At 41.8% G+C, this 14237-nt stretch overlaps 1 protein-coding gene across 2 annotated transcripts in view; it reads right to left on the bottom strand.

Moving 5' to 3' along the window:
- The window catches only part of DENND3 (DENN domain containing 3), a 31640-nt gene extending 24224 nt beyond the window's left edge, over window positions 1-7416 (bottom strand). For both annotated transcript variants that reach the window (XM_066336715.1, XM_066336724.1), the window contains exons 1-4: window positions 7266-7416; window positions 1378-1651; window positions 723-838; window positions 69-208 (exon numbers count right to left, since the gene is read on the bottom strand). In XM_066336715.1, the coding sequence (XP_066192812.1) occupies window positions 69-208; window positions 723-838; window positions 1378-1651; window positions 7266-7349 (614 nt within the window). In that variant the 5' untranslated portion in view covers window positions 7350-7416. The remainder of the gene's footprint in view (window positions 1-68; window positions 209-722; window positions 839-1377; window positions 1652-7265) is intronic.
- Window positions 7417-14237: the final 6821 nt, after the last annotated feature.

Genomic DNA, 14237 nt, shown 5'->3' with positions numbered 1-14237 from the left:
CAAGCAAATTCAGGTATTAAAAACCTGCAGTCATTTCCAGCAGAAATACAAAGGGGAGCAAATCTTACCAAGAGAGACAATCCTTGAGGGCACTAAAATACGGGTATCTGGATATAACACAAACAGCACAGGGTACAAAACAGACAGGCACCTTCCCAGTCTGTGCAGGCTCCCAAGGCCCCTGCCCATTCGAGGAGGTGGAGACATCCTGCAAGAAAACTGCACATTAATATCTTTATGATAATCATGGATTTATGGCTGATATTTTCTTGGGAACGTTAGAGATGTGATATCCAAATTCCCTCTATATTTCAAAGGGATTTGAATGTCTATCTCCCTTTAGGTCTTCAGAAAAAATGTCAGCCTACATGACTTAAACAACATGTATTTAAAAGAATTCCAGCACAAAGTATATTTAGAAAGAACATCTTTCATTGTTTTGAAAGAACAATCTTTACCAAAAAAACATCCAGGGGATAAAGTCTGCTCCTAAATATCCAAATCTCCCAAATGAAATTCGTAACAATTTTTCCTAATGCAATGTGTTCCAAGGTACTTAATTTAAAATGGCAATATGGAAGTATGATTTGTCCTGTACTCCTTCTAACATAAAAACACACCGGTTAACTAATTTGATAAATTAAATCTCACATAATTTTCAAAGTGTTTTGCTTTTATATATTTTAATATGTTTTAATAGAAGAATGAGTTAAATAACATACTTGCATAGACTGGTAATACTGTGCAACAACACCATATGTTCTGTTACCACAGACGTCAGTGAAGACCAGGAAATGGATGTGGTCCTCTTTTGATTCAGAAGTTACATAAAGTCCTCCTGAAATGAAGGCAACAACCATATTTTTAATTACATATTTAACTAGAGCTATGTGAAAGACAATTCATGACAAATACTGCACATTGCCACTTCATTTCAAGAGAAATGTTTCATTTTAAGGGATGAAAATGTAATATACATTCCACTAGAACTAAAGGTTGTTACAGAAGCTGTAAGCTGCACATTACTGAAGAAGCAAAAATGAAATTATTCTGCATTTTCAGTGACAAAATACAATAAATGGGTTTAAATAACTTTTTTCCCCCCGAGATTATTAAAAAGGTCTGCAATAATGACACAGATATTAAAATTTCTCCAGTTAAACCTGGAAGAACTATTCACTACTTCAAGTACATCAAAAGAGCAAATAAAAAGTGAGAGAGCCATGTTGGGTTGAAAAATAATTTTTCACATGCGTGCATGTTTGCACTTCACTCAAACCAAGATTTACCAACAAGGGCTAAAAAATAAGGGCTGAACTATGGGTCAAGAAATATTTACATTAAAACAGTCCTCAAGAAGTGTGAACCCTCATGTACCTGGGAAGCAGAGCTGTGGCAAAGCAATAAGATCAATGTCCTTTGGAACTGTCACATCTTCTGTGTCAGGCACTTTCTGCTCCCCGTTGAGGCTCTTCACATTTTCAATCTTAGGTCTCTCTTTTTTCTTTCGGAAGGACCGGCGTTTGCTTTTATTCAGGTTATTACCAGCATTAATCACCTGAACTTCATCTCTGCTGATAAATGGAGGAACAAACACAGAAAGGACTTCTGGATCAAGGGGAGGAAGACTTTTGAGTTTTCTTTGAGTGCCCTATAGGAAAAGAAAACAACAAAAAAAACAAACACTAGGTTTACACACATCCTAATATGTGGGGTTTTTTTCATGTTTTTTAACTTTTTTTTTTTTTCCTCCACCCCTAAAACTGTGGGTTTGGAATATATTTTTCTGCTTCCTAAATAATTAATTTTTCCTTTTCAGTTTTTGTTTTATGCATGTTAATGCAAGGAAAATGGGCATTTTTAGCAGGCAAGGAATCCTTCATCATTCAAAACGCCCCATATGAGTGTTATGCCTTTGGCAAAAGAAACTAACAAGTATCAAATACCACATTTCCTCCTTTTCAGCGTTAAGATATACTTAAGCTATACTTAAAATAAACACTTGCAATAAGAGAAAACAGGTAATAAACAAACAAAAAGAAAGAGAAACAGCTGAGCCTCTTAGATAAGTCTTTGTTCAATTTCAGGAAAAGCTTCCTTTTAACTCAGATAACATGTACCAAAAAAAAAACCCAAACAACACAAACAGACTTTCACAAGACAATGCTTAACTTTGGAAGGCCATTAACAAAGCACAATTAAAAACTACAATCATTGTTACAATAAACACAACTTTAAGACAGTGAAGCCATGAGAATTCCTCCATATACTGATGACTCAGCTGAACAGGCATCCCAAGAGCACATATGCAACATTTTTTTGAAAGCAGCTTTGCAAAAGCATGACTGGCCTGAAAGCCCTCACTGCCCTGCAATGAAAAGCTGAGGAGGAAGTGATCAGAGAAATTTCCTTGTACTTGGGAGCACTTTTTGTATTCTTTGTATTCTCGACCATATAGTCGAGCCAAGTAGCTGCATTTCCAATTACTTCATTGCAATTTTAATTCTTCCTGCAAGGTTAAAAAAAAAAAAAAAAAAAAAAAACACCAAAAAAACCCAACAACAAGTAAAAGCTTTGTTTGACCAACAGATATTTGGAAACAGGAAAGGCGAGCCTCACTGTGGTAAAAAGTTGTTTCGTTTTCAGCTTTTTGCAAACATCTTCAAAGTCAGATGAGGTGAAGCATACATGCTGCTTTTATCACCAGATATGACGCAGGATGCTCCTTGAAAACCAGTGCTGGCCTCACCCATCATTTCCCTATTTTTTTTTTCTCAAGAGGTACAACATAGAAAGTTCTGTTGCCAATCTTCCACTGTCCAGGTTTTGAGACAGAAGTCTCAGTTCTTACATCCCAGTATATGGCTACTAATAGGTTTTTTTTCCCACATTTGAGCATAGGAAAAATGTGAAGGAATGCTTCATGATATATTAGTTGTGGTATCTTAAATTCCATTAACTACATTGCATTTATAATAGCATACTCTAAAGAAATTACTTCACTCAAAGAAAGAAGTGAGAAAACACCCTTTTAATGAACAAAGAGCCTGAACTAGAAGTAAATTGGAGTGGGAAAGAAAAGTTCAGATATGTATCCAGTGGAACACTCAGACGATAGCAATGACTTTAAAAACCACATCATGAATTGGTGTACTGAGTGCCACATCTTCGCATGCTAAGAATTTCAAGTGTTATTTCCTTAGCTGGCAGCCAACAAAGGTAGTGAAGAAACTGGAAACACAGATAAATTCACCATGATCACCCTCAAACTAACATGCAGCTAAACATTTCAGGAGGAAATTAAGAATTAAGGCTCAGCCCTGAGGCTGTTACGCAAGAAAAACACAGACATACTCCAATAGTAACAATCTCAACTTGGCAGATTTGCCCTGCTGAGGTTTTCATACAGAGCTGCTTTGACAGGGCAATCCCTGACTTATACTGAGGCATCTCTGTGCTCCAAAGTGCTGGATGGCAGCCAGCAATTTAATGGCCTCACAGCCTAACAGCGCTTGAAATGGCAGATCCTTGATGTCTTCAACTACTACAGAGACATTAAGCACCATTTTTCCCCACAGAACAGCACTGTCAGCACTGTTGCTGACCCACTGACTCAGTCTCCAGCATTTGAGTCAGCTCATATTAATGTCTTGGCCAAAGTCACATCTTCTACTCCTTGAGTTCAGGGAGAGTGAACAGGCAGCAATAGAACAAAATTCACTTGTTCCTGCTCTTCTTTGAACATTTTATCTTTGCTGCTGCTACTGTTACTTCTTCACTTTGACATACTTCCCTTTTGTAGCTTCTTGCTACCAAATCTCCTTGCATCATACACAGCTTCTTACAAACTGAAGTGGGGGCTTTTATTCCATCCCCATTTGCTGACGGTGTTCCTGTAACAGCACTGCTGAGAAGGACACCAATACAAGACAGACTTTTACAATGACTATTCAGACACAAACAGTAGTGTGTTGAAACCACAAATGAGAGCATGACTTCAGCTATCTGGTCTTTCCTTGAACTCATTCTCCTCTTCCCATCACTGAAGAAGTTAATTTCACTTTGAAAGTCATGAAAGAACGGGTTTCTTTAACAAATTATGACTCACTGAAAGTATGAAGTCTCAGAAAAATTAGATTGGGCAGGACAATTAGGATGCAGTAATAGGAAAAAAGGGAATGGTTTTAAATCAACAGAGGGCAGGTTTAGATTAGCTGTTAAGGAGAAATTCTTTATTGTGAAGGTAGTAAGGCACTGGAACAGGTTGCCCAGAGAAGCTGTGGATTCTCCATCCCTGGAACTGCCCAGAGTCAGGCTCAATGGAGCTCTGAGCAACCTGGTTTAGTGGAAGGTGTTCCTGCACCACAGCAGGGGCACTGGAACTGGGTGATCTTTAAGGTCCCTTCCAACCCAAACAATTGTAGGAGTATCTCTGCAGATTCTTGTGCAACTCAAGTGTTTTGAGTAATAACAATAATAATCCTTTTCCTTTGCCTGTGAGCCACAGTCCTGAAGATGCAGGCCATTACACAGTCACTTTTCAAACAACCACACAACAGCTTGGGTTGGGAGGGACTTTAAATTGTCATCTCATTTGAATCCTCCTGCTGTGGGCAGGGGCATCTTCCACTAGACGGAGCCACCTAAAGCCCCACCCAATTTGACCTTGAACACTTCCAGGGCTGGTGCATCCACAACTTCCCTGAGGAACCTGTGCCACTGCCTCACCTCCCTCACAGTAAAGTTCTCCCTAATATCTAAACTAACTCTGCCCTCTGTCATTTGAAGCAGTTTCCCCCTGTTCTATTGCTCCATACCCTCGTCTGAAGTCCCTCTCCAGCTCTCTTGGAGCCCCCTTCAGGTACTGAAAGTCCATAAGATGACCCCAGAGCCTTCTCTTCTCCACACCAAACAGCCTCAACTCTCCCAGACATTCCTCATATGAGAGGTGCTACTCTAATAATCTTTGTAGCCCTCCTCTGGACCCAATTCCAAGAGCTCCATGTCTTTCCTGTTCTTAGGACCCCAGAGCTGGATTAGGACACCAGGTAGAGCAGAGGGTCTGAATGTTCTCCCTCACCTGCTGCTCACACTGCTTTGGACACAGGCCAGGACATGTCCAACCTCTCATCCACCAGCACTCCCAAGTCTTTCTTGGCAGGGCTCCCTGCATCACCCAATCTGTACCAAAAGTAGGGACTGTTCTGACTCAGGCACAGCACCTTGCACTTGGCTTTGTTGATTCCCAGAGCTCCCATGGATTCACTTCTAGAGCTCTTCCAGATGAGCTTTTCACTGCAACAAGCACACACTGATGACTGATCCTCAATCTGATCCCACCTCATTTCTTTCAGGCACCTTGACAGCCAGGGAGGTATTACAAGCAGGAAAAAAATGTTTTGGTGGTTATGTCTGCATCAGCAGGGCCAGAGAGCACAAGACAAGCTCTGTGCCACTGACTGTGGTGGGCAGATACAGAACCCACCAATGGAACCTGTCAAAGATCTGAGACATGTCATGGACAGCTTGCACACGCTTGCCAAACCAAAACCCAGCGTTATACCTGTAGATAACTTAGGGAAAAGAAGAACTTCTGTACGTTTCATTCTTACAAAATGCACACTTCTAGTGCTTAGAAAGAATCTGTAGCTGAAAATAGCATCCTTTGATCTTTTCAAATTGAAATCTCAGAGTGACAGTTTTCTTGGCAATAAGGATAAGGAATGGATGATAGCCCAGAAACTTCTGTTTCAGGAGCTTCGGTGGAAAACTATTTTTTTTTTTCTGGAGTCCTCATCAACAGCAGGTCAGTCATATAAAACTTTTCTTACTATGGGGGTGGGTAATATCACAGTCCCATTCACTTCATTTACTTTAGCACACCATGTTTCAGTACAGTTAAGAATACACCAACACACTGTGAAGATCATGATTTGAAGCACTATCAGGATTTCACCACTTTCATTTGGAATGTTATCATCTCTCAGTAAAGTCTTTTCTTTCTACAGTCATTAAAATTAGCCATAAAACCATATTCCACTCTCCTCATGTAGATAGTGCTGCAGAAGGAAAAGGAAGTGGAGTAAATCTGTAAGTTTGCCCTAAGACAGTGATTGAAATCCCCATGGTGCAACAGCTTGCAGGGACTTTACTGAAGTTCATATCAACAAAAGAAGAGTCAATTTTCTTTTCTGACATCTTTTTGTATCTTGAGTAAAGAAACAATTCAGAACACTCAGTGTGATCAGAATATCAGAATGGCTTGTGCTTTCTATAGCCGATTTCTTATCTGTTGTTCCACGGGTTTTTTTTCAGAAAGCAGTGAGAACAAACTAAGCAAACTGGAATGAATAATAAATTCCCATTCCTTTGGGTTCACTTCTCACACTTCTGATAAAACACCATGTACACACTGATTTCACAAGTCTGGTGCTGACATTTAGGAAGTATTTTTCAATTCTGAAGGTACACATGAATGAGATCCTGGAATGTGAACCTCTACTTGGCTGTTATCACTTAAGAAGCTGACATCAGCAAAAGCCGAGTGAACAAGCAACAAGCCCAACAAAGACTTCTTTATCTAATGCTATTAGAGCACAATCAAATTCAAGTTCAAGCAGAGCAATTGAGATCCCTGGGAGCTGTCTGGCTTTTTTTTTTGCACGTGCTGGCACCACAGCTCTTCCCACAGCTCTTCCCACAGCTCTTCCCACTGCAGGGCAGCTCGCAGGTGTAGAACAAACCCGTCAGCACACTTGAACCAAGGAGAACCAAGCAGAACCAGGAGGAGGAGGGCTGTCATTGTGAGCGGAGAAATGAATAATTATAAACAAATTATAAACCACGTATTCAAAGCAGCAACCGACCCATCAGCTCCTGTCGTATCCAAGTGGTTCAGGTTACGCCAAACTCAGAGCACTTGAGCAGCTCACGGGGTTTTAGATCTCGTGTTTTCCTGAGGATACAAGTGACCAGCCTTTATTCTTTTGCTTTTCTCTCCAGCAGAAGACAGGACGTGGATGGAGTAACACCCAGTAAAGAACGCATCGTTAAGCGTTTTGCTGTCCCAGCTTGTGGGTTCTACAGTGAGTTGTCCATCTAAACTCAGACCTTCGGAAAAGTGCAGCTACCTCACACCGCTACCAAACTCTCCCCGGTTTGCTGACGTTCGCCTGTCAAAACAACTTTCTGTCGGGATATTTCAGCTCCATGCGCTGACAAACCCAGTCCCACGCCCTGGCACCGCCCGCCCGAAGCCCACTCACCTGGAGCAGCGCCCGCACCCGCTCTCTGGGCGCACCGACCAGCAGACAGATCTCCAGCAGGCCCGAGGGCAGCACGTCCCCCATGGCACAGCGGGGACAGGGCGGCTCCTTCCCTGCGGGCAGCGGCTCCTTCCCTCGGGACAGCGGCCCCTTCCCGCCCTCAGCGCCGCCCGCTCCCTCCCCGCGGGGCGGGAAGGAGCGCCCGCTGCCGCGCACGGGAACCCTCCCCGTCCGTCGCTACCCTCTGTGATCTGATTGGCTGTCTTCCCTGTCACTCTAAGGAGCTGTGGCCAGTCAGAAAGGCAGGAGGTGTGGCGTGCAGACTGGGGGCGGAGCTTTTGAGGAGGGTTGAGGGGAGGAGGGGCTGGGAGCTGAGGCGCTCCGGTCTCGGGTGTTGAGGTCCCAGGACTGAGGGATGATTGATAAGAGGTGAGAGCTGAGGGTCTGGGAGTTGAGAGTTGGAAGGATGAGGTGCCGGAGGATGATGGGCTCTGGGCTGAGGGGCTTAGAGCTGAGGGACTGAGAGCTGAGGGACTGAGAGCTGAGTGACTGAGGACTTAGGGTGCAGGGCTGAGGGGCTGAGATACCACCGGCCTCGTTAAAAGCTTGTGATGGGGTTTGTGATTTACAATCACGCAATTTCCAGGTTGGCATAATCAAGGACTATATTTGCTAGTTTTAAGCAACAAGGTGAGGACCTAACTCAAAAAAGAGGAGTCTCCAGTTGTTGCTCCATCCCTGGAAGTGTTCAAGACCAGGCTGGATGGGGTTCTGAGCAGCCTGGCCTAGTGGAAGGAGTCCCTGCCCATGGCGGAGACTTGCAACTGCATGACCTTTTAAGTTCCCTTCCAACCCAAGCCATTCCGTGATTCTTTCCTCCCCTCGTTTCACTGTCTCACCGGGACAGCCCGTGGCAAAGACACTTCCCGACTCAAGGTCGAGTTAATTTTTCTCCACGGGCTGTTTTCCTCGTGGGGCTGTTGGCCCACAGGGGTTGAGTGCCCCAGGGCTGCCTGTCACCCTGTCAGATATGGGTGATGTCATGGTCTGGCGCCGTGTTAAGCACAGCCATTCCCTGCTGTTTGCTGCAGGTGACTCAGCAGGACTGTCACTTCAGCAGGACTGTGTCACTGCCACTACACGGGAGTTTTCTATTTATGTTACCACTGGTCAGTTTCAATGGACTGTAGGCACAGAGGCAGGCTACGTAGTGTTTCCCCTCTGGAGCAGCAGAGGCACAGTTCAGGGAACTCTGAGGTTTCTTCTTGAGCTGCTTAATCTAAATACACCATGAGTCACTCCGTATGTATTGGCTCTGTGCAGATCTTCACTGAGAGAATGTAATTCCTCCTGTACTGGAGCATAAAGTACCCGAAAGTAGAGATCGGTTTCTCTGAAACTGGAGGTACGAGATAAAGTTTCATCATAACCACAAACATTTTTTTATGGACTTGTGGTCAGATACTTTAAATGCAAAAACATTCCCTGTCTAAATGGTTCCAGGACTTCATAAACTTCTTGTCAGTTCAGGGGTCAAAACAGATTTCCTCAAAAAGTATAACGAAAGAGGTGATTTTGTTATTTTGTGGGGGGTTTTTATCTGAATTTTTGTGGTGTTAAAACTCAGGAGTATATGACCTCTGGTTGTCTCAAATTTTGAGGAAGACACGCATCAAGGATATAGGAAACTGTTCATATAGCAGTGACTAAAAGAAGAAATTTCTTGAAAACCTAGAAGTTTCAGGGATCACTTCTCCAAAGTGGTAGAAGACCCAAGGCTCAAAGATTTATATTCATGGACTTCGAGGACATGAGGGATTGTTAAAATTATCTTGTTTAGCCTGTGTAGCCCAGGTCACAGAATCAGAGTCCTGTATTAATGCTGTGACTTCTGGCTGAGGCCATGCAGCAGGAATTGTTAACAGTCACTGTTAAATGTTGAGCATCTCATTTTTAGTTTCACTTTTTAGCTTAGCTCTTTGTCACTGGATCATGTTACATTGGCTGTTGCTTGAACAGACTTTTTACTTGGATAAGACCTCTCTGCAGAGTTCAGGGTTATTAATCTCTGTTTCTAGGAGATCATACAACTCATATTTTTAAAACTCCTTTCCTGATCACTCGTGTGCATCTTTTCTCAAAAATTTCAGAATTTTCCAGTATTATTTTTGAATTGGGAACACCAAAACCAAAGCTGTGTTATTGCTGAATGCTCAGTGGTAAATCACATTGCTGTTTCTGACTGATATCCCCACCTAATTAAAACAGAGACAGACAGATCCATGAATCATTCAGAAAGGGTGTAGTGTTTAATTAGTTATCCACTGCAACACATATAGTTTTCTTAGGGTTATTACTGCTAACATGACAGTCCTACACCTTACATTGCTTGACCTATGACTGTGACCAAGCATTTGACCATATTATAAGAAAATCACAAGTGAACCAAGGCTATTAAGGAATTCAGGTCACTCATAGTTAATTAATCTGTATCATGATTATCTTTTGATTTCATTGCTATCTGCAATGATAAATACTGGATGATTCTTGTTCATAATTAATGTAGCCCTCAAAGCAAAGATACGGTGAAGTTATTATCAAAACAGAAAGCCAAGATGAAAGGTACTAATGTTAATCTGGTAAAATCTCAAAAACCCTGGACTGGAAGCAGGAAACCTGCTACATGGTAAGAGACAAAATCATTCACACAGAGAACTCTGTGCTAAAAGAGATTCATGTAGTTGAGTAACTTTCTTTCTAAGAAAAATTGTCAACTGAAGAAGAAATTCCAGCTTTTAATATGTGTTTTCTTTTTGCAAGATCACAAATGCCATAAATGAATGTTCATTCATTTGTTTGTTTGTTAACTCTCTGAGGTGGTACTGGGCTGCTGAATGCAGAAAAAAATGCTGCTCTTGATATGTCTTCAACATGGAAAAGATTTTATCAGACCTACAGTGCCATATCTGAATAACTAAAGATTCTCTTGGGATAGAATTTAATTTACCATCCAAATACAGAAGGTTTCTGTTTTAACCAGGCTGTCTCTATTAAGGGGAGAAAATCTTTCACCAGTTTTGTTTCATTGATGTGATCTTGCTTGCAATATAACTGAGTGACTTGTTGAGTTGCAGATGCCTACACTGCAAACACCTAGGCCCTGATGGATGTGGGCCAGATGAAGAGTCAGGACTCTGAATTTCAGGAGAGCAAATTTTCAGCTCTGCAAGGAATTAGTGAATGGCACCCCCTGGAAAACTGCTCACAAGGAACTAAAAAGTGCTGGCAGCCTCTGAGGATAAAATTCTTTGAGTGCAAGAGCGTTTAACTCCCATGTCTAAGAAATGAAACAAGGAAGGCAGGAGAATGGCATGGGTAAGTCTGGACCTTGTGGTCCTCGTGGAGTGTAAGAAGGAAATGCACAAGCAGTAGAACAAGAGACAGGAATCCTGGGAAGAATATAGGGACACTGCCCAGATGTAGAGATGGGATCAGGAAAGCCAATGGCACAACTGAAGCTGAATTTGTCAAGAAATTTCACAGCTACGTTGGTCAAAACTGGAAGATTAAAGAAAGTCCACACACTGCTCCCCCAACACACACAGATAAATAAGACAGGAGAACTGCAGGAAACCAACATAGAGAAGTCTGATTTTCACTCGTGCTTGTGCTCCTTTCCAAACAGTGCTGAAAACTACACATTGACTAACTGAGGGCTTGTGCATCCTGCAGAGTTTCACCATGATGGGTGTAAGGTCTGCAGGAGTTTTCATTTTGAAACTGAACACAGACATCACTCATGTTCTGCACATTTACTAATAGTTAAATGCCTTTCTTGGGCTTATGATCAAGCTTGTGGCACAGGAGTATCTGTAGGTGAGGACTGAAACTCAGACCACTTCTACCTTCCACTGCCTGGCTCACAGGAAGATGCACTGTCCAGAGAGGAGATGGGTGCCCCATCCATGGAAACGTTCAGGTCAGGCTGGACAGGGCTCTGAGCAGCTTAGCTGAAGATGTCTCTGATCATTGCAGGGGGTTTGGACTTGGTGACCTTTAAAGGTCACTTCCAGCCCAGACTATTCCACAATTCTGATTTATGTGTCTATGCTAAGCACGATTGCATAAATAAGAAATCTTTATTCTGCCCTGTAAGAACTGTGTGTTCTAGCCAAAGAGAAGACACGGCACACAGCTTGACCTGTGCTGCTCTAATACATATCAGACAACTCTTTGCAGTGTGGAAATTCATTAAAAAACACCACCTCTCAGGATTTTGAACTCTTTATCTCTAAATACATTTCTTATGTTCTTAACATCAAGGTCATTCATAGGGTGAGGGATTTATTTGGAACAAAACTCAGTGAGTCAGGTTGACATATTCTCGCCAACATTAGCATTTCTCATTTTATATTCCTTCTTCCAGAATAATGAAGCAGGAGACTTCTGTGAATCTTCGGTGAAAGATCTTTACTGACAGACCTAACTTTTCTTTCATTCAGGACAGTTCACTTTCTAAATTTACACCGAAATTCAGAACCAAGCAACTATTGACTACGCAAATCAAATCAAGATTTTCAAATTAGGACCCTGCACAGACTTAAAATTCCTCTTTCAGTGCCTCAGAGACTTATTTCCATTCTTAATAATGCTATAAAACCTACTATGAGGATTCTTTATTGTTGCAGGTGTTGTCCAACTGAGTCCAACGATTTTGGCTTCAAAATTATTCTGTAAGAGATCACCAGGTTCAGCATAAATGGTTCAGAAAGGAAGGATGGCAGTTCAGAGATCTCTGCACCTATTAACAGTTTCATTTGCATCTTCTTTTTTTACTTGGCTTGTCTGGTTTGTGCTGTCACCATTTATGGAATTACAGGATGTAAATTTTCTGCAACATTGACTATCATTTGTCATGCATCTCTTTAGGAATACATGGACGTGTTTCACTGGCATTACAGAAAAATGCCAGCATGGAGCAGGTTTTACAATGTGTCAACTTGTGGGATTTCTGTTCTCAGCTTGAACCTGCTCATGTGCTGGAGAAGTCACCCACTGCCTCCTATTTCCTCAGGTCTTGACCTGCAGAAATATACCCCAAATTCAACCTTTTGTAGGGAAACACACCCCTTAAAGCTCACATCCCTGTGATTTATCCACATGTGCTAGAGGATTTCGTTGTGTTTCTTTGTCACCTCTGAGAAAGGCAGAGCATGTATTAAAACCAGGCAGCAGAGGCCTGGAGCTGTGCTGTCTCCATCCTCAGAGGTTTTCAAAAAGAGACTGAAGAAGGCTGTGAGCAAACTGGGCTGACTTGACAGCTGACCCTGCTTCGTGCAGGAGGTTGGACTACAGATCTCCTGAGGTTCTCTCTGACATGGATGATTCTGCCATTCTTGGGGGCTCTGTGTACTAACACCGCAGGAGGGTTAAAAATTTGATATGGAGGAAACAAGGTGTGAGAATTATAGCAAACAAAATAGGGACAACCCTCAGCCAGTTGTATAGTCAATGACCTTTCAAAGGAACACAGTTTTTCCGTGATGGAATAACTGAATCCCAAGGAAATAGCTTTGGGTGTCAATGCAGCACTTATTTCTCATCACCTCTGTATTTCTGATAAGGAGGCTGGCTGTAGTTTTATTTTTTTAAAGGAAAAAAATGGTGAAAGTCCTAGGAGGGAAAAAAAGGAGATTAGCTTTATCACAACCCCCGCATCTAGAGAGATGTAGCAACACAGAGCTGTCAGGCCTTGGCAAAGAACCAGACTAATGTGAGTGCTCTGAATATTAGAAACACTTTGCATTGTAGATACTGTGAGATATTCCTGAGGCTACAGAAGAGCTTATTCCTGAATTTCATCACTCCAGGGGCAGTTTTAGCAGTGTTTTATTTATGTGGGATGCATAACGTGTCCCTCAAATCTGACTGACTTAATATGACATTTATTATCCTTCCAGTTCTTTACCATCTGGCACAATCTCGGGCAGCCAAGGAGATTTTGCAGCTGCTTTTTATAGTAGCATTAAGATTTCATAACATTTGTTCTTTTACAGCATTGCTGTAAGAGAAATGCAGACTCAGAATTCCTGAAGTAGTGGGACAAGAGAGAGAAGAGGTTAATTAGTGCACAAAGATTGCCAGTCAGATACAGAAAATAAAATTTCAGATAGACCAGGTTTTGTGCAATAGCTTCTTGTATACATCACTGTAAGAAACCTTAAACTACATCAGCATAGATATTATCATTCATGACTAGGAACTGCTTTTTGCTTTTTTTAATTTAATAAAGTATGCTTGCTTTTTCTCCCTGGAATCTGGGGAATCTCTTGGGATACTCCACTGTGTTCAGAAAAGATCTATCAGCAGTTGCATAGCTCAACAAAAGCACCATATAGTAAACTTCACCCTTAATTAATTTTAGCTTAGTTCAATACATGTTAAAAGCCAAACACTTTCCCTCTTGATTTTTATGTAGCAGCCCTTACATCACTCTCACTATGAAAAAACAGCATATGTAAACAAAATTACTTTTGTTATATAAGAAACAATCTTCTCTAAGCTGGTGAATTGTTTATGTATGAAAAGGTTTTTAATTTTTAAATATTCACGTAACAAGGCTCTTGAAGAAGATTAATCCAGGCTTGGATCCAACCACAGTAGTCATCTTCTGCTCCATATAAAATAACCAGCTTCCAAGTGACCTCTGCTTATCGCCAGACAAAAAATGCTTTAAAAAGAACCACAAAAAGGCAGCACAGACCAAGTATCCTTTAGATATCCTTTAGCCTAATACAGAGAATTCACAGGTATTAGCCTGTGTGGTTGTGGGTGATGTGAGACCATCCTCACTCGTCAGCATTCCATGCTGCTGCTCCTCATTCCTAGCAGACAGTGCTACGTTGTGGAGCAAAACCTCATGAAAATCTTTTATAAGCACAGAAGGGACAGAACAATCTCATGTCCTTGTAT

This window comes from Sylvia atricapilla, chromosome 1 (genome assembly GCF_009819655.1).
Source record: "Sylvia atricapilla isolate bSylAtr1 chromosome 1, bSylAtr1.pri, whole genome shotgun sequence".
NCBI classification, from domain to species: Eukaryota; Metazoa; Chordata; class Aves; order Passeriformes; family Sylviidae; genus Sylvia; species Sylvia atricapilla.
Note: the sequence above shows the minus strand (reverse complement) of the source record. Positions and strands in the feature narration are given on the sequence as shown.